Raw genomic sequence first — 19,655 nt, forward strand, 5'->3', positions numbered from 1 at the left:
TATTTTCCTTTTTTCTTACTAACGTTTATGGGAGAAGGCCCAGTCCAATCAGAAGATTCATAATAACACTCCATCATCAACTATTTTAGTCGCTCGTTAACGAACGACTAAAAGCGTGTTAACTTTACACTACTGTATCCAATAATATTGTCCAATAAAACACAATATCCACATCTAAAAATATTCGATTAGTAATGCAATTGTATCCCTATTTATTTTGAATCATTTCAAAAAGTAGCCTGCAAGTCTATAGAACGACGCTGGTTCTTTTATTGTCTATCGACTTTTAAACACATCCAGTAATAATACACTTCCTGCAATTTTCTATAATTGGATTAGTGGTGATAATTTTCAAGTTTCTTTTTCAACACTATGTTCAATAAAGATAATTCATTTAAGCTTGATCATTAAAATGAACCTAATATTGAGGTGGAGAAATTTGTTATTATTTTAATAGTGTAAGACGGTATGGCCAATTCATTTACCGCAGAGCCATCAAAGTCAATACCCAATGTTAACTTCATTTCAAAATATATTACGTTGTGGTAAGTTTCTTTCTGTTTTGAGATATTGCAATGAAGAAAAGGATAACAGTGATAGAGCTACTCGATGAGCGATACCAAGTTATTTCAATCCAGTTACTAAAAGAGTGTAAAGTTATATAGCAATTTCTTTCTAGTCATATAGAATTCCACTTTCGGTTTATCTCTCCTTGTTAAAAATGTTTAGATCGATACTATGGATAGTATGTAATTTATTGATCTCATTTTTGTCTTACATTAACCATTTATTGAAGTTATTCATTAAAATCATCCCTTTATCGTGATGCTTTTTTGGATAGAATTTTTTTCAATTTAAAGCATAGGAATAGAGTAAATTACAGTTTTATTGTAAGTCTGTCTATAGGATGCCAATTTTGGTTTGTTTTTGCTGGTCAAAAATGATCAAATTGACGCTACAGCAATCAATTCATCGATTTCATTTTATCTTACGTTAATCATTTTACTCAAGCTACTTATTAAAGTCATTTCATGATCATGATGCATTTTTGGATATTATTATTTATCAATTAAAGTATAGGATAGAATAAATTACAGCTCTATTGCCAATCTCTTAACCAAATGGACTATTTTTACTTTAGGTGGTTAAATACTTTATTCCGTACTGGAAATAAAAGATGCCTTGAAAAAAGCGATTTATATAATTTATATGAAGAAGATAAAGCTGAAGCTTCTGTTAATAAATTCGAAAAGTATGTAACTTAAACTTGCCTTCAAATGAATGACCTATTTCACGGTGCAGATGTTTAATTATCTACCTTAATTAATATGCTCTATGTTTACCAATGAAAACAATCGCTTTCTAGACCTGAAAGTAAAACGAGATAAATAAGATGATCAATCTATAATTGGGCGTAATTAAACTCCCACTTTCTTAATACTTTGATATTTGGAGATCTAAATTTTCCGGGTATCTAAGTAGTCACCCTATGAATTCTATAATCAGCAGCCATTTTACATTGTAAACAATACTTTAATATTCTGATATTCAGAAGAGGATCCAAGTTTACCTGAGTATCTAAGTAGCCATATTATAAATTTTATATTCAGTAGTTATTTTGCACTGCAAGACTTAATACTCTGACATTTAGAAGATCTTTCTTAAGCAGTACCTTTCTGCAATATTTTTCAGTTAGAATTTTAATCTTCACACTTTATTACCAATATTTTGATATTTCGAATAGAATCTTATAAGAATAGAAATAACATTATATTAAACGCCTGTTTAAAGTGGAAATAGCTGCTATCAAAAAAATTGAATAGCACATAGAATATCTTTAGAATGTAATATAGCTGTCGACGATGAATTTCAAAATATGGCTATTCAGATATTCAAGAAGTTAATAGTGCTGCGTTACTTGTAGAGCGGTTGTGCTGTAATTTCTTACCGTTATGAGCTTAATGTTTTTAAAATTTGATGGAGGAGACATGGCTTAAACTAGTCAAATCTATTATAATGAAAATCTTTTATTGTGATTTTTTTGCTTGTGTTCTAAGTCTTACTTGACACGAATGTCTAGAATTACTGTATTGCTATCTTGCTGAGTAAAATACTTTTCCAGCAGGCAGCAGCTCTGCCAAAATAATAGCCATAAACTACAAATTGAAATTGTAAATTTCCATTAGCCTGTTATCCTGTTATTAGTTGAGTGAGTGATTTTCACACATCCATCAAAACCAAAGATTCTAGATGATATCAATCTATCCATTCTGCAAAGAAATGCTGAGGATACTCAAATTTCGCTTAAATAAAGTCATTCTCTAAGTTTTAGTTCAGTCTGGTAGAATAGACAAATTCGGTAGTATACATTAGCCTACATTAAAGAAAGACACGATACCTTCGAGTTATATATGTCAACAGCAGACGTGAAATATCAAAGGCTTTGGCCTATTTCTTTCAATATTTTGGCCGATGATGCACACGTACAAGATTATTTTTGAAATTTGAATAATTATATTTCTATCCTTTTATAGTATTAGTCTATAATTTATCATTTGAATGTCACTGTATCCTCGTTTTTAATATGAATAATGAACTTTGAAAAACCAATCCCTCCAGTCTTATTAACCTAACAGAAACATCGATGCACCGTGTAACCTAATTTTATACAATCTTTCAACATAGTTTTTGTTTGTAAGCCAATACTGAATCAATTTTTTACCTTTTTCTTCTATTCCATCCCATCAAGTATAGCCATATGTTTTACAATAGTATAATGCCTCGATTCGCTTTTAGACAGTCAATAATTCAACTCTTATTTCAATCAGATATGCAACAATACGATCGTTTATTTACTGTCTTGTTACTATATCATGCGCAGGGAATGGGCAAAGGAAAGCAAGAAAGCTAGTAAAATCTATACTCCTAGTTTACAGCTAGCCATCGTTAAAGCTTTTGGCTTTAGCTTTATGCTATTAGGCATTCCATGCTTCTTAGAAGTAAGTATTATAGCAATTAATGCAATTTACCATGATTCATTTTTACTTCCGCTGTGAGAATTTTAGATAATTCAATTAAAGGAATTAAAAAGGAGCCTCTAAAATTATCGATGCAATAGTTTATATACAGTAGGTATACCGTGCAGTGTTTACTCTTGATTATTATGATAGTGAGAAATGGTACTCTGTACAATTTATTCCTTGCGAACTGAATACTATAATTTACGGTTCTGAATTCATCTTTAATGTTGAGAAAAATGTAAAAACTGTGAATAGTGATTAATTACAAACCTAGACTTATTAAATGTAGATATTGAAGATAATCAATGCCGAAAGGCATTTGGTATAGGATGTATACTTTAGCCCTTATAATTAGCTACAATATAAAATCAGCGACGTCGGGGTCAGTTTCTCCGTAGATTATTAAGCAGTAATTGAGGTACCTAAACGAATTATAAATTAAATAATAATTACCTTGTAAGCTTTCTATTTGTCACGATTGCTAAATAAATGTAAATAACTCTGGATAATAGTAAAATATAAACCTAGACTATTTCAATATAGATATTGTAGACAATCTATTGGTAAAAGATACTAGACATACAGTAGAATATATATGTATTCTGGTTCTTATACCTAGCTATGGTATAAAACTAACTATGTCAGAATAAGTTTTGCCGTAAACTTCTAAGCAGTAACCAAGGTACCTATATCAATATAATTTAACTAAAAATAACATTTTTAGCTTTCTACTTGTCTTTAGTGCTTAACTAAATGTCAATAACTCTGGATAGTGGATAGTGGTTAAGTAGAAACCTAGACTACTTCAATATACTGTAGAGATTGTAGAAATTTTATGGCAAAAGATGCTAGATATACAGTAGAACGCATACTTTGGCTCTTATAACGAGCTCTAAAACTAACTAGATTTTTAAGCTTTCTATTTGTCTCTATTGCTATCAATGTTTAAATTCTTTTACCGAGATGTTTTACGGTTATTCTGAATCGGTAAAAATTATATACAATTAGCAAGCATCTGATCATTCTCAAATAGTCATGATACCCTTTCTATATGATTACGGTAGGTAGAATCGTTTGCAAATTTTTATAAGCAACTCTTTATTTTCAACATTAGGAATCGATAAAAATAGCTCAGCCTCTCTTAATTGGACAAATTGTCAACTATTTTACCACCGATACAACTGTTACTACTACGGAAGTTTATTTTTATGCGCTTGGTTTAAGTCTATCGGTCTTTTTAACCACCGTTCTTGATCAAATCTACTACTATGCCGTCGAGCGATTCGGTATGAGAATTAGAGTAACCCTTTGCTCAGTCATCTTTAAGAAGGTAAGAATCGATATCTATAAATGTGAAAACTAGCTATTGATTGTCATCCTTGATGATCCAAACTTGAGCCCACTTGATAAATCAGTTATTATACCGTTATGAAGGCTATCTATCTATGATTTTATAAATAATATCGTAGCTAGATGTCTCTCCACGATGATATTTGTATACTACCTTAATTAGTTAGAATCAAGGTCTAGTAATCAAACTAGTATTAACATTGTACCATTCTATTTATCGATTTTAGTCCAAGATCTGGTGATTGTTTACTAGCCATATAATTGTTATAGTGACGATGATTATAAAGTCATTACTTATAAAGGGTTTATTCAGAGATTTTGTGATAGATTACTAGCCATCTAATTATTACATATAACGATGATAGTTATAAAGTCATTATTTTAAAGAATGAGTATATAAAGATTTTCCGATTGATTACCAGTCATCTAATTATTGTAACGAGAACACTTACACAAGTCTTTATTTAAGTTAAAAGAATGAGTTTCAAGATTTCATAATCGATTATCTATATTTAATTATTAGCCATCCGATTATAGTAACAATCACCGCTGTAAAGTTATTACTTAAAAGAATTATTTCAAAGATCTTATGATCGATCACTAGCCATGCAATGATAGTGATGATGGCAGTTCTAAAGCAATGATTGAGAAGAGAATTAATGCAAGGATAGTTGTGATCGACTATCAGTACTAGCCATGCATAGACAGTAGCGATGATAGTAATAAATAATCATTGTCTAGAAGAGTTAGTAGGTTTTGCGATCGATTAGTGGTCATGCAATTATTGCAACAACAACAGGTTAAAGTAGCTATTTAAAAGAATTTATTCAAAGATCTTGTAATAGATTACTACCTATACAATGACCTTAACAGTGATAGGGATAAAGTAATATTGAAAAGAGTTGACATAAAGATCTTATGATTGATTACTAGCCATGCAGTTATTCACAAAGATAGCTAGATAACAATTTTAATAACACCATCTGTAATTAAAGTTTTTAGAAGGTTATTTTCAGCTCAGAAAATAAACAGATTCTCAATTCAAGAGTAATGCAATAGATAGCTATCATTTTTATGCCACATGCCTGTCGCAATTTATTTATTCACTCTTCATTTAATGTGTAAAATAGAGTCAAGATACGCGCTAACCGCCACATTCTTTTTAACGTAATATCCTGACTAGGTTCTAAAACTATCGACGGTGGTCATGTCTAATGTTTCAACGGGGCATATATTAAATTTAATGGCCAATGATGCACAACGATTCGATGAAATTCCTACAACACTCCATTACATCTGGATTGGCCCTATACAAGTCATCGTTTTGACAATTTTATTATGGCGAGAAATTGGTATAGCATGTCTTTCAGGCCTAGCGGTTATTCTCTTGCTGCTACCTGTTCAGATTCTCATGGCTAAATTTGCTGTTCGATTTAGGTAGGCTAATACATAATGGCTTATGCTGGGGATTCTAAAGAGAATATCTCTTAAAGTCCTTGCTTATGGGCTGCACATAGCCCTGGCCAATCTTTCATTTCGCTAATAACGAATCTGCTAAATAGAAGATACCAAACCTATTCATAACAGTTCATGAATCAGCAGATCTTTAGCTTTCTTTCTGTTAAGATTCTGATTATAAAGGAAATAAAATATTGATTATTAGTTGTTTATCAAATACTTTATGACCATCCATACGGTAATAGCTCCTTCCTGTTGATAATGATGATGATTAAAAGTCTACAACTTAATGCATCGGCTATGATTGCAGTTATTATTCGTTGTCACGTAATAAAGAATTGCTCTATGCTCTTCCTAGACGATACTATCTGGAAAATGCCGATGCTAGAATACGGGTTATGAGTGAAATAATCTCAGGGATGAAAGCAATCAAGATGTATGCATGGGAAGAATCTTTTTCAGAATCGATCGAGAGCTCTCGAAAGTGAGTGTTCTTGTCTCGCTTTGAGCTGGTAAAATGTTCTTTAAAATGTCAATAGGACTCTCATTACTACATAAATGAAAGTTATAATTCTCTGTCCTCCATAACTTCTCATTTCTAAACCAATTATAATCCTATCGATTTATAAATTTATACGTATACTAACCTTCCTCTTAGAAGTGTCAATGTAACTCCTGTTGTGACATGAATTAGATTTATGAGTATATCATATCTCCCTATTTTTACAGGAACTATGTTTTGTGATTCGTAAACTTTTATAGCTCAAGCAAATTCTCCTATTAGAGAACGAATCTTTATCCATTTATATGGGATCTGCAGCTGATCATGGTGTTTAAAATTTTGTTTCTATCTTACAGGTTTGAGCTTTCTGGGGCTAAAAATGCCGCTTACATGGCGACCGTCAATACCGGGCTCTTTCTAATCTCATCGACGCTTATTGCTTTTACCACTTTTATGACACAAGTACTTCTTGGCAAGCGTTTATTGCCTTCCATGGTGTTTACCGTATTTTCATTGCTAACGGCACTGCAATTGCCCATATTATATGGTATCCCCAAATCACTACAGAGCCTTTTTGAAGCTAGAATTTCATTAAAGACAGTCGAGGTACTACTTTATCGTTAACTACTTTACAGTTCAGGCTAAGTTAATGAAAGAAAATTATTCCATACTTAACGACGATGGATAATTACTTACATGTTTAATCTGCAATGACAATCATATTTTCTTCTCCTGCAATACTGCTAAATAGCCCATAGCACGATTAATTTTATATAATTTTCATAGTTCGGATTAAGATAATTTACCAAAAATTATTCCATCCTTAAATATGATGAAGAAAATTACTTATCTGTCTAATTTACAAAAATAATCATTTGCTTTGCCCTTGTAATACTGCCAAATAGCCCATACCAAGGTTAATTTTATTTTTCATAGTTCAGATTAAGTTAATTAACCAAAATCATCCCATCGTTTAATATTATGGAGAAAATTACTTCCTCTTCTAGATTGCAATGATAATCACTTGTTCTTGCCCCTATAATATTGCCGAATAGCCCATAGCATAATAACAAAATTGGAGATAAAATAGAAATTAATGTCGGTAAAGGCTCGTATCTTGTTCCAACCTAATCATCTCCTTGAATGCATCATAGGCTTTCCTCAATTTAAAAGACTCAGTTAATAAGGCCATTAAGCATGACGAAACGGTAGAAGATAGTGAAGATTCTTTCGTTACAATTGATCATGTTAGTGCAGCCTGGGATGGCGATCCACTCTTTGAAGATCTCTCTTTATCCATTGAATCCAATAAGTTATACGCCATAGTAGGCCCAGTAGGGTGTGGAAAGACCTCATTGCTGATGACTTTGTTAGGGGAAATGACAATCTTGCGAGGATCTATAAAGTAAGTTTAAGCTAATAAGATGCTCCTGGATAAGCCAATTAGATATACAATACGAAACTTTCTTCAAATTGTATATCACTAATTGTAATGCTTGTTATTTTGTATCAAAGTATGAGAGGAAAGGTAGCTTACGTTCCACAGCAACCATGGATTCTACCGGGCACCATTCGCGATAATATTCTCTTTGATAAACCAATGCGTCAAGAGCGATATAATCGAATTCTCCGTGTTTGTGCTTTAAATAAGGTTTGCCTGTCAGGGTAGAGCTAGGATAAAAATAAAAATAAGCAACGAATGATAAGCAACAAAATTGTCTTTGCATCCAACTTTTTATTTCTGTACGTTAGTTTACTTTATTAATAGAATTGATATACAGTATATTGAGAGTTTTGCGACAAAGTAAAAATGGCATTTACAAAATGATTCTTTAGCATAATCTTGTTTTATCATTCCTTGTAGATGGTGTAAACTATACATTAATGTGTAGTTTAGTTTAATGTTGTGTGTGAGTTTAATTGCTAAATAAATTTTTTTAGCCATTGATTGAAATTGATAGAAATTTTCTTAGATAGTCTATAAACCGAGATGTCAATAATTAATCGTATACTAGGATATCGAAAAGTTGCCATTCAAAGACGATACTCGAATTGGTGAACGTGGTATTCAATTAAGTGGAGGTCAGAAAGCTCGAATTTGTTTGGCAAGGTATTTCTTATACTGGCTAAGTGAGACGCAAGAGTACCAATTCATATCCACTCCATTCTGTTGCTATTGCCATTTCTTGATAGTTGACGATTAATTTATAGCTAACTAAAAGCCTTCGTATATGAACAGTGTTTACATCCGTAAGAATATTCATTGATATTAAAAATTAAACATGGACTGCAATTACCGTCAGTATTATTTGTATCCAATTAGATTAGTAACGTGGCATAAATCTAAGCAACAATTGCCGCATTGATGTTGTATTTCTTACTTGAACGATTTTTGTATCGCTCATCGTTATTTCAAATTCTAGCAGTTGTATGCGAAAGCGGGTTCAAAAATTACTGCCAGTTTAGCGTAGCTGTATACTAGCGAAGCCATTGAATGTTAATATAGTGTACACTAATCAATTTTTCAATGCCGCGTAATAAAATGAATATGTATTATTTTCTAACTGGATTTAGGGCATTATATATGGATGCAGATATCTATCTCTTGGATGATCCTTTCAGCGCAGTCGACATTCGAGTTGGAAGACATATTTATCAGCAGTAAGCTGCGACAGTAAACTGTCATCGTGATACTATTTCCTACGATAGAATATTTCTCTCCTCTTGCTTGAATATCCTATTTAATTTGCCTTACGGTCATTTAGAATAGAACTATACATTAATTTATAGCTAGAAAGCGTATTTCTGATCAGTAGTATCGATGTCTTAAAGTAGATTACTGCAGTGCAACAAGAATATTCAGTTTTTAATTACTCCCATGATCGATTAAAACTATCTATTGACATATTTTTATCTTTCAATATGATTAGTATAATCTACAAAATCAATACTAATATTTTTTAATATTAAATAGCGCTTTCATGATGTTCTGTATTCACTTATAGGTGCATCATTAATTATTTGCAAGATCGGCTTCGAATTCTTGTTACGCATCAACTCCAATTTTTAAGAAAGGCTCATCAGATTGTAATCTTGAAAGATGGTAGAATTGCTGCAATAGGCACTTATTCCGAACTAGCTAAAAGTGGTATTGATTTTACCTCTTTAATGACTGAAGAAATTGAAAGTAAACAAGCACGAATCTGTAAAAAAGTTCAACGTAATCAAAAGTAAGGATGAAATTCTTTTAATTATGTTAAAAACTAATGACTCACAAAGGTATAGATTAAAATAGTTTTTCGTATTACGATAGCATTCATGGCAGTTTTTCTTTTCCATTTGATTCCATACTAAATTGGGTGACAAATTTGTATTGCTTACTATTTTGATATTCCGATTTCATCTGAAATGGATTCAATCTGTACCTATTAATTAATTAATTACTATATAGAACTACTTCTATCATGAATGCAGTATTTAAGCATAAAGCGTTGATAATTGGGAAAAATAGTAATCGGATTTATAATCCAAATACACTAGGAATCGTTTTATGTTAAAGTCTATTTCATTTGATGCGAGATAATATAAGTAATATTTTGAATAAGTGCGATCGATAATAGAGCATTTAACCATAACTGACTTACGAAGTAAATCTTTATACTCTCTTTAATTTACTTTTTTCGAATAATCTCAATAGCATCGTATCATCTCGAACTGCAAGGAGAATGACGAGAGAAAGAGTTGATCGAAATTTATCCTTGTGCAAAAATAAAGTAAATCGGCACCCATCTATGTATGTTACCGTCCCCAATCTTGAGGTATAATATTGCAATTCGTTAGACTGACAATATAACAATACTTTGTATCTCTGAATTTATGTTGATTTGGCACCAAAAGATAATAATAGTAGTACGAGAAGTATATAATGATTACAATTTTAAATTATTCATATATTTTTCGATGTTGATGAAAAAATGAAGATTCTATTTAAGTTTTGCTTTTTCAAAATTGCTTAAAGTAATTATATAACTTTTTAAATCATATCCTACATGGATTGACATTAATGTATTTAAATCAACATTTAATCTAGTTTAAGCATTGATTAAAATTAGCAGAATAGCAATAGTAACTTAAATTATGTCACATAATGATCGATATTAATAGAGAAATATCTTCGACTCGTATTAAAACTGGCAGATATTTGACGCAGCTGAAATCGGAGCTGATGTAGATGAAGATATTATAGAAGACCGGCAAACTGGAGGAGTGGCGTTACATGTCTATAAAGCTTATTTTACTGCATCTTCTCCATTAATATTACATTTGTTTCTCATCATTTTATGTGCAATTAGTCAAGGATGCGCAATTACAGCTGATTGGTGGCTTTCCCAGTGGTGTAATAGTTTTGTAGTCGTAGCTAATTCTTCCGTTGCTTCAGATAATTCATCTGCAACATCTTTCGTTAATAACGCTTTCAATAGTAGCGTAGAATTGGATCAAGTTCTGCTATATGGATTATCGAATAGACTAGTTATCATTATTTATGGAGCTTTAGTCTTTATTACAGTATCTTTATGCTTACTAAGATCAACAACCATCGCTAAAGTGGCAGTAAACGCGTCTAGAAATCTTCACAGTCTCATGTTTAAATCAGTTATGAAAGCACCGATTCATTTCCTTGCTTCAAATCCATCGGGTAAATAAATATTATCTTACTTTATCGTTTAATCATCTTGGATTATTCGTTTTATTATTAATTAATTAATAACCTTACAGTGTATTTTAAGGCTAAAAATGAAATACGTATTACCTCGATCATAACGATAATAGTCCTGTATAAAATTGAGCTTTTGTACCAAAGATCATATTACAAATTTCATCATTTTATAGGTATCATTTTAAATCGATTTTCCAAAGAAATTGGAAGAATCGATGATTTAATGCCAATTACATTAAGTTATGTCGTGCAGGTTAGTGATTATCGCGAATTAATTTCTGCCAATAGTTTAATCATAAAGATTAACCAATGCAAGTAGAGAGCATTAAACTATATACTACAACTTATATCTAATTTAATTCTATAGTAGATTATGTCTTAGAGGTAAAGCTATATTTCGTAAATAAGTCAATCATGCTTAAAATAGATAAAATATTAATGTTTTTAATTGACATATCACTTCTTATTGAAGATTGATAAATGATTTTTATCAAACTATAAATTCTCTGTCTCCATCTTATTCATATAGTATTCCATGTTTAGCCTTGGAGCCGTAGTTGCAAGTAGTATTGTTAATCCTTGGGTACTTGTACTTATCCTTCCTATGGGTTTACTCTTCTTTTTTATGCGAAAATATTATCTGAATTCATCCAGAGCGCTAAAAAGGCTCGAGGCTACGGGTAAATGAGACGGAATTAATCGTTCAAAAATTAACATAAAGCATAACCTTTTGATGCAATATCTGTAATATCAACGGGTTTCATATGCTCTACTGCCTCATTAATATTAATATTTCTGATTAGCCACTAGCCCAGTTTACTCTCATATTTCGACAACACTACAAGGATTAGCTATTATTCGCAACTTTGGAATGGAGAAAGAATTTATCGATCAATTCTTTCATTTTCAAAATGACCATACCCAAGCTTGGTTTTTCTTTATGATAGCGACACGTTGGATTGCTTTCCATCTTGATTTAATTTGTAGTCTATTCATAGCTGGTGTTACTTTTGGAGCTATCTGGGCGAAAGATGCTAGCGGTAAAATAAATAATATTCTTTCAGGAATCGATACCACATTGCTTCCAATATTACAATACTTTAGCTCCGATGCGGATTTGTAACGACATTCAGTATTTTTGACAAGGCAATATTTTCCTGACAGACTTAGATGCAGGACTAGTGGGGCTATCTTTGAGCTATTCTATCTCTCTACTTGGAAACTTCCAGTGGAGCATACGCCAGAGTGCAGAATTAGAAAATCAGGCATGTAAAGAAAGAGTTAAGACCAGTTAATGTTCCTATATTTATAATATATCTGGTTTCGCATTCTAGCACATGCAAGTTAAAGCCTCGATTATTTCCCTTAAATCTTAGCTTAATGTAATACAATACTCGTAATTCATGACAGAAAATGTTGATATTTTTGGTTTATTTTTCACTTTAATTAGATGACTTCTGTTGAAAGGATAGTCAGCTATACGAATCTTGCCGAAGATGGGCGTTGGTATACGGATAACGATCCATTACCAAATTGGCCAAAAAATGGAAAAATTCAGTTTGATAATGTGACATATGCCTATGATTCGTCTCTACCGCCAGTTTTGCATGATCTATCTTGCACTATTCAGCCTAGAGAGAAGGTATGAATAAATTAGTTTTAGCTTGTAACTAAAATATTTCCGGAATAAGACAAGACAAGATAGAATAACTATTCTATCTTGTAAACTCTGTTCATACAGCTACATTATAGTAGCAGCGATTAGCAGCATATGAGAAATTCTATCAGGGAGCAAGATAATTACGGTGGTAAAGCCCATACATAGGTTAAACCCAGTCTATATGGGCATTATACAGCAGTAATAAGTTGCAACCTATACCGTACGGAAAGCTATTCTAAAATATACAATGCACTATAATTTCGTATCATAATTTTTTTATTACTATTCTATGCAAACATTCGCTATAAACGAGTTACTAAAGTAATAGATTCGCTTAGTCATAAGTTTGGCAACCAAGTTGTATTTCTTTTGACCTATTACCGGTAGACAATCGCTTTTAAAGACACCTGATTAAAGTTTATATACAAGTATCATTCAGTAAATATACTGTGGTTAGGGAGATGCAGTAATAGATATTAATGCTACCTAATTTTTATCATATACGAGTATAATATATTACTCGTTTTCTTAAAAATTTTTATTCCTTACCAGTCAGCTTGATATCGCCAAAAGGAATCTTTTGAGAACATAATTACTTTTAAATTTGGAATCTGTAGTTATTTTACTTCATTACATTATATATCGAGATTTATATACTTAGAGCTCAAATTATGTCATATAATAAGTAGATGTACTAATTCTGTTGCTAAATAGATTGGAGTAGTAGGTCGCACTGGAGCTGGTAAATCGACGCTATTATGCGTATTATTTCGACTTTCTAATTATTATGGTGACCTTGAAATTGATGGAGTAGAAATTTCTAGAATTGGTTTGCAAGCTTTAAGAAGTAAATTATCAATCATTCCTCAAGTAAGTCAATATTTTATTTTGTATATATTGTCGGTTGTAGAATCGAGATAAATTGCAGAATTTTAAGAGAAATCGAAGATAAATATAATAAATTAATGAATTAATTAATTATGCATTGTACTTAAAATTATTTCAGCTTTTTTATTTATGCCGTATCGGATCAATCTTAATATTTAGGAACCTTTTCTTTTTACGGGGACTCTTCGAAGCAATATCGACCCATTTTCTGTCCATGATGATGACCTAATATGGGAAGCAATTGATAATGTTTGTATAATTAATTATCAATAAATTATAATAGTATAGTGACTATCATATGCATAATAAGGTATTCTTAGAATAGAAGCAATGATAAATATTTTAAAATTACATTATGAGATTATTAAATTATGACTTTCAACTGATTACCTATCACACTTTAGTCATTTTATAGGATGATTTCAATATAAATGTCGTGTTCTTTTTTAGTTTATGTCGAAAGATAAATATTAAATTAGCTTCAATTTTCATTTCAAAAGGCTCAGCTAAGAGATGTGGTTGAAGAACTACCTGAAAAGCTTGGTTTTAAAATCACCGAAGCTGGTGCTAATTTTAGTATCGGACAAAAACAGTTGATTTGTTTAGCGCGAGCACTACTTAGGAATAATAAAATTCTATTAGTTGATGAAGCGACTGCCAATCTTGATCCACAGTAAGCTGGCTTTGATGTTACAAGATTAAAATTTACCGACTAGACTGCTTATTAAATCATTTTTACCAAATAGGACTGACGCAATTATTCAAAAATCAATTCGAAAACATTTTAAAGATTGTACAGTCATTACTATTGCTCATCGTCTAAATACCATCATTGATAGTGATCGAATTCTGGTAGGCTCTATAAAGTATAAAAAATTCAAAGTCGCTACTTTGAGATTAATATCGATAAATTATTGATATAATTTTATTTCAGGTGTTAGACGCTGGTCAATTGATACAATTTGATAGCCCTCATGAACTTTTAAGTAGAGAAGATGGGCTCTTTCATCAGATGGCAAAACAGGCGGGCTCATCCGAATTAGCAAAGTTAAAAGAGATTGCTAAAAAGAAATACGATGAAAATATGGCAACACTGGCTGTCATGCGATACCGTTCCAATACGGAGTGTCGCTCAAATGATAGTACGACAGAGATAAAGGACATTGAATACATTCAAATTGGAGAGAGAACTTATAGCATTTCAATCACCTATGCCGATAGTGATGATAACGATAAAAATCTTGATCCCTACGTTCCCATACTACCTGATGAAGTCAGTATTTCACTCAATTCTTTCGCAATTGAAAGTGATAATGAGACTAATCTTAATAAGCATAGCGATTATGAGAACAGACAAGTTGCCCCTAATAAAATCTCTCAATCAAATTCCCAAGTTGCCGCCAGTGAGATTTCTCGATCGAATTCAGGATCCAGTACAGGTTCCAGCGGTAAATGGGTATGAAGTAATTGTTTTCCGTGTGTCGCGTCTTTCATTATGGTCTATAACAAGTTCTGGCGACTAATTTATTTTGAAATTATTACTTTTACATGAAGTTGCCAAAAAAATTTTAATACCACTTTTGATTCTCAAATGATTATAGATTGAGCGTGTTTATTACATTTCACAGCCGTTAAATTAAATATATGTACTATGTGAAATACTTTGATACCGGTTTCTGTAAAAAGCCAGTAGTACGGATGTATTCGCATAATTAGGTTATTATAGTAAGTATATTTCCGAAACATATTTGGAACAACCTGAAATTCACTACGGCACAGTTTGTATTTGTTACATAGAAATGCTTTAATATTGATGCATTTATCGAAATTGAAGAGCTTTGATTGCCATTTCTAAAGCGCCTTCTTTTGTTTTGTTACCACCAATAAATCCACCCATATGAACAAAGATACAATCTTTGATCCCACTTTCATTACTTAAGTCGGCTTCCCGTAGTCCACGCCAGTTTTGAGGAAGCGACAATCTAGCATAAAAAATTTGTTCAACGATAAGCATAGATTTTAATCGATATTTTAGGCATTTTAAGCATATCGATCCACTTTACCTGTTTTCAAACCTCTTATGTCTTTCTGGCACACACTGTACTCTCCAATTGTTATTCTGATCCGAATATAAAACATATTTAAGCGTCGGATTGGTCTGCAATTTTTGTTCAATGACATATAAATGCTCTTTCCAAGGGCATCCACCATTTTCAAGTAGTATTATTTCTCCACTTTCATGAATCTAAAATGAATCAAAACAAAAGCCGTTGACTTATGAGCTTCCCTCACAGTTTCTTTTGGTGATACAGAATAGAATACGACCGATCTACTTCTATAAGAATGTAATAAAGTCAATATCGTGCGAATATGATATCAGTTCAAGACTTACTTGATGTCGATTCTTAACCGCAGCTTCAACGATTTCCCTAGCTGGATACCAAACATTGCAAAAGTATAAAATTTTATCTCGAAGTTCCGAGCCAACTAAATCCATTGCTTTAACAAATTCTTTCTAAGAGTAAAATTAGTCTAGTTAATACCACCTTTATACAGTGATTCTTGTAACCATAGCAAGAATGTGAATGATGGTTAGTACATTGTGTAATACAATATTTATCGTAGATTATGAAATGTTACAATTGACTTTAACGAGATGTCCTACTATATAGTGTGATAGTATGATAACTCGATTTAGATAAATGCGTTCTCGAAGATACGCCAATTCTTATCAGAGATAAATATGAGCTTTACAACATTTTTAGGCCATTACTAATTGAAAATATTATCTATTTTATTCATACATGAATATTATTAGACTATGATAAATTCCTAAATTTAACTCCGATTAACTATGCATATACTGTCGTGTAATAAAAGTATATCAGATTATGTCTCATTAGCTTTTAAATAGTATTGGCATAAATGAGATAACTTATAACTAGGAACAGTCGCACTTGGGGTAGTGTGTCACTAAAATAAGTTGCGAACTACCGAATGCACTCACCAACGGATTAATCTATAGTAGTGGGTAGCATTTAAAATATCTTCAAGCTAAGCTATAGTCTATCAGCTTTCCTAACTAATTAGCTTTCTTCTAGACATTACTAGTGAAGTAATTACCTTATCGTAAATAGCCCTCAGTTATAGTTAAAATTTGTTGCGAGATCTACTTTACATGTGATAAAATAGCAGCGATTTAACGTCGATAATTTTTTTCCAAAAATCATATCACCGTAGTAGATGTGAAACGAATGAAAGAGTAATAAACGAAACAATGCATACAATAGCTAGGCATACATAAATTTCTATATTCGCAATATACTGTAATGATTAGAGCAATAAAATAAAGATATTACGATAACATCAAGAAAGATATCTTCGCGTAGGTACGTAATGATAATAAATTATGAAAATTAGACAGATCTATATTGCATTAAAGTCTGCCTAAAAAATTTAAATTAATTAGTCAATTGTATGTGGTTGACAGTGACGTACATCAGGTAGTGGTTGCTTGCAATTCCATGCAGGATTTAGATGGCTTACACGAGCACTGACGCCAGTTGTAATTAAATACCTGTTGAATGGAAGTTCAGAACGCATGAAAATGTTATCTTAATAAGAGGAAATAGAGATATAGAATAGATATCTAAATAATATATTGTATATACACATACTTCGAATATTGTTACTGGATAATTGAGTAGTGCACGCTTAAGCGAATTAATGGAATAAATACATCGCCGGTATAATAGATAAAGGTATTCCAAATTCTAACACAAGCAGTAGAATTGTAATAGCAACACCTATTGTAAATATTTTTACACTTACTGGTTTTAAACTAAATAAGACAATTTACGTAAGTAATTGTATTTCTAGTCATCATGCTAAAGATCATCTTGTGCACTGTAAATGTAAAATTATACAGGTACATCTAAACAAAGCACATCAGTAAAAGTACAACTATAGTAGTCTCCTAAAATTAATAAACACTACCTCGCCGTTTCCTCCGTTTGAGAAATTCCATTGTCAATGGCATCAATCTCCTCCAAGAAATTTTCATATACTTTATCGTAAATGATATTTAATACGTTTGAATCCAATTCTCTATTAGCGATTTCTGTAATAACGCGACGGCCATAATGCAGGTAAATTAAACCGGCACTACTTAATTTCGTTTGATAATTGAGAGAACCCAGAGATTGCATAGTTCCATCGAAGGTTCTAAATTATTTGTTATATAAAAATTTAAATCGACTCTGCTAACGCATTATAGGTGTGTGTACGCACATATATTACATGCAGTACTTTAAATAGTATATTGAAAGTTTATGTGTTTTATCCTAGAGTTTAATATCCAATATTTTTGCTGCAACCACTATCAAGTATGATACAGTAAAATGAGAAATACTTTTGCTATATTCAGGGTTAGGCAGCTCATTGCAAAATCGCCTAATCCGATTACAAAGCGCGTGTTGACAGAGCTGGTAATTAAAATCTTGGCTTTAGTATTGTACAAGATCTACAGTATGTTATTGTAACATACTGTACGTACTGTACTTAAGCAAATTTTTCTGTAAAGTACACTGTACAAGTTAGTAGTATGAATTTGTAATCACGATCGGAAATGATACATTTCTTAAATAGTCGTAATTTAGGCTGTTGTTAGATAAATTTAAGACATTATATGGAATTGTTCAACATTATCAATCTACCTTTGGTGATGATCATAACGATTTTTATCATGATCATATATCCCACCGACATCGACAACGATATCACAGGTATCCAGCAATTTTTCATCGCGAGTGCGAATAACTTCAGCTGATGTATATTCAGGAAGTGTTTTCAGCATGTAGCAGGCAAGAGCCTCATCACAGTGAAATGTTCCATTGTGTGTACCAATTTTTTTCCCCATAGCATACGTTTTTTGCCTTTTAGGCATAGAATACATACTAGAGAAGAATACAGGCAGAGCAGTAGCAGGTCTTTTAGCACTTAGGGATGTAACTGTTAAACCGTATCGCCAGATAGAGCCTATACGATGAATTATGAAAGTGTGTCAGTATTATCTTATATTGATTTTTGTTTGCTTAATAAGTATGTACAATTTGCACAAGTCTCGATTGCAAGATGCGATTGGTCTGCAGAATATATAAAGTTCTAGAAGCTATCAGCGGTCTCGAAACTGTGCAGTGCTTACATGCAGTAATAATCCTAATTAATTAAATATTAAGTATTCTATAATTAATTTAGAGTGCACCAGCTATACTGGTGTAAATTGTAAGTTAATATCAGAAGCAGCTCATCGATTTGACAATTTAAAGATTTTATGTTCAGTACCACTTGCCTCTCACAATTGCAAATTGAATGAGTTCCGTGTTGGGAATCAGAGTCGTATTCGAGTTGCAGCGAAATAGAGATAACCTTTAATAATTTCGAGGCAAATATTAGCAGCAATGATGGCAAATCAGTATACTCGTATTGTACACTTAAATGCACATGCTAGTCAATCTCTTACCCTTTTTTTACTGTGATGGAAAATTTCTGCAAATGTAAGCATAATATTTGGCCGTCCAGTGTCCAGTGTCCATGCCACTGCCACTTGACAACTCAACCGACATTGTCAGTTGTACACTCACAGTGTACAGTACAGTACTGTATGACGGTAGCTTTTACGCTCTGTACTGTACTGTACTGTACTATAAGCGTACAGTACATTTCACTCAGATAGAGATACTGTACACTGTACAGTGTACAGTACACTATCTCTACCGTCCAGTGTCCAGTGTCCATGCCACTGCTACTTGCCTGACTGGCGGCGACGTCGCACTGACAACTCAACCGACATCGTCAGTTGTACTGTACAGTATGACGGTAGCTTTTACGCTCTGTAGTACTGTAAGCGTACAGTACATTTCACTCAGATAGAGATACTGTACACTGTACAGTGTACAGTACAGTATCTCTACCGTCCAGTGTCCAGTGTCCATGCCACTGCCACTTGCCTGACTGGCGGCGACGTCGCACTGACAACTCAACCGACATCGTCAGTCGTAC

General features: G+C 32.3%; 2 protein-coding genes across 2 annotated transcripts; one reads left to right on the top strand and one right to left on the bottom strand.

The window, feature by feature from the left end:
- Nucleotides 1–1,121: 1,121 nt before the first annotated feature.
- On the top strand, nucleotides 1,122–15,057 carry TRIADDRAFT_19619 (uncharacterized protein; the record flags this gene model as incomplete). The annotated part of the gene is made up of 23 exons (XM_002108003.1): nucleotides 1,122–1,252; nucleotides 2,882–2,999; nucleotides 4,135–4,350; nucleotides 5,554–5,807; nucleotides 6,187–6,312; nucleotides 6,687–6,936; nucleotides 7,485–7,735; nucleotides 7,846–7,981; nucleotides 8,346–8,440; nucleotides 8,905–8,991; nucleotides 9,336–9,550; nucleotides 10,066–10,133; nucleotides 10,528–11,026; nucleotides 11,221–11,300; nucleotides 11,577–11,727; nucleotides 11,851–12,087; nucleotides 12,218–12,327; nucleotides 12,498–12,689; nucleotides 13,422–13,577; nucleotides 13,755–13,844; nucleotides 14,096–14,268; nucleotides 14,342–14,447; nucleotides 14,530–15,057. 23 exons carry the CDS (start codon nucleotides 1,122–1,124, stop codon nucleotides 15,055–15,057), a joined length of 4,269 nt encoding a protein of 1,422 aa, XP_002108039.1.
- Nucleotides 15,058–15,414: 357 nt separating this feature from the next.
- TRIADDRAFT_52107 (uncharacterized protein) lies at nucleotides 15,415–18,549 on the bottom strand (the record flags this gene model as incomplete). The annotated part of the gene is made up of 6 exons (XM_002108744.1): nucleotides 15,415–15,577; nucleotides 15,659–15,840; nucleotides 15,988–16,110; nucleotides 17,094–17,172; nucleotides 17,592–17,819; nucleotides 18,311–18,549. The coding sequence occupies 6 exons, from the start codon at nucleotides 18,547–18,549 to the stop codon at nucleotides 15,415–15,417; spliced, it is 1,014 nt and encodes a 337-aa protein (XP_002108780.1).
- Between the last annotated feature and the right edge of the window lie 1,106 nt (nucleotides 18,550–19,655).

The sequence above is a fragment of the Trichoplax adhaerens genome, genomic scaffold, assembly GCF_000150275.1.
Source record: "Trichoplax adhaerens TRIADscaffold_1 genomic scaffold, whole genome shotgun sequence".
NCBI lineage: Eukaryota > Metazoa > Placozoa > Uniplacotomia > Trichoplacea > Trichoplacidae > Trichoplax > Trichoplax adhaerens.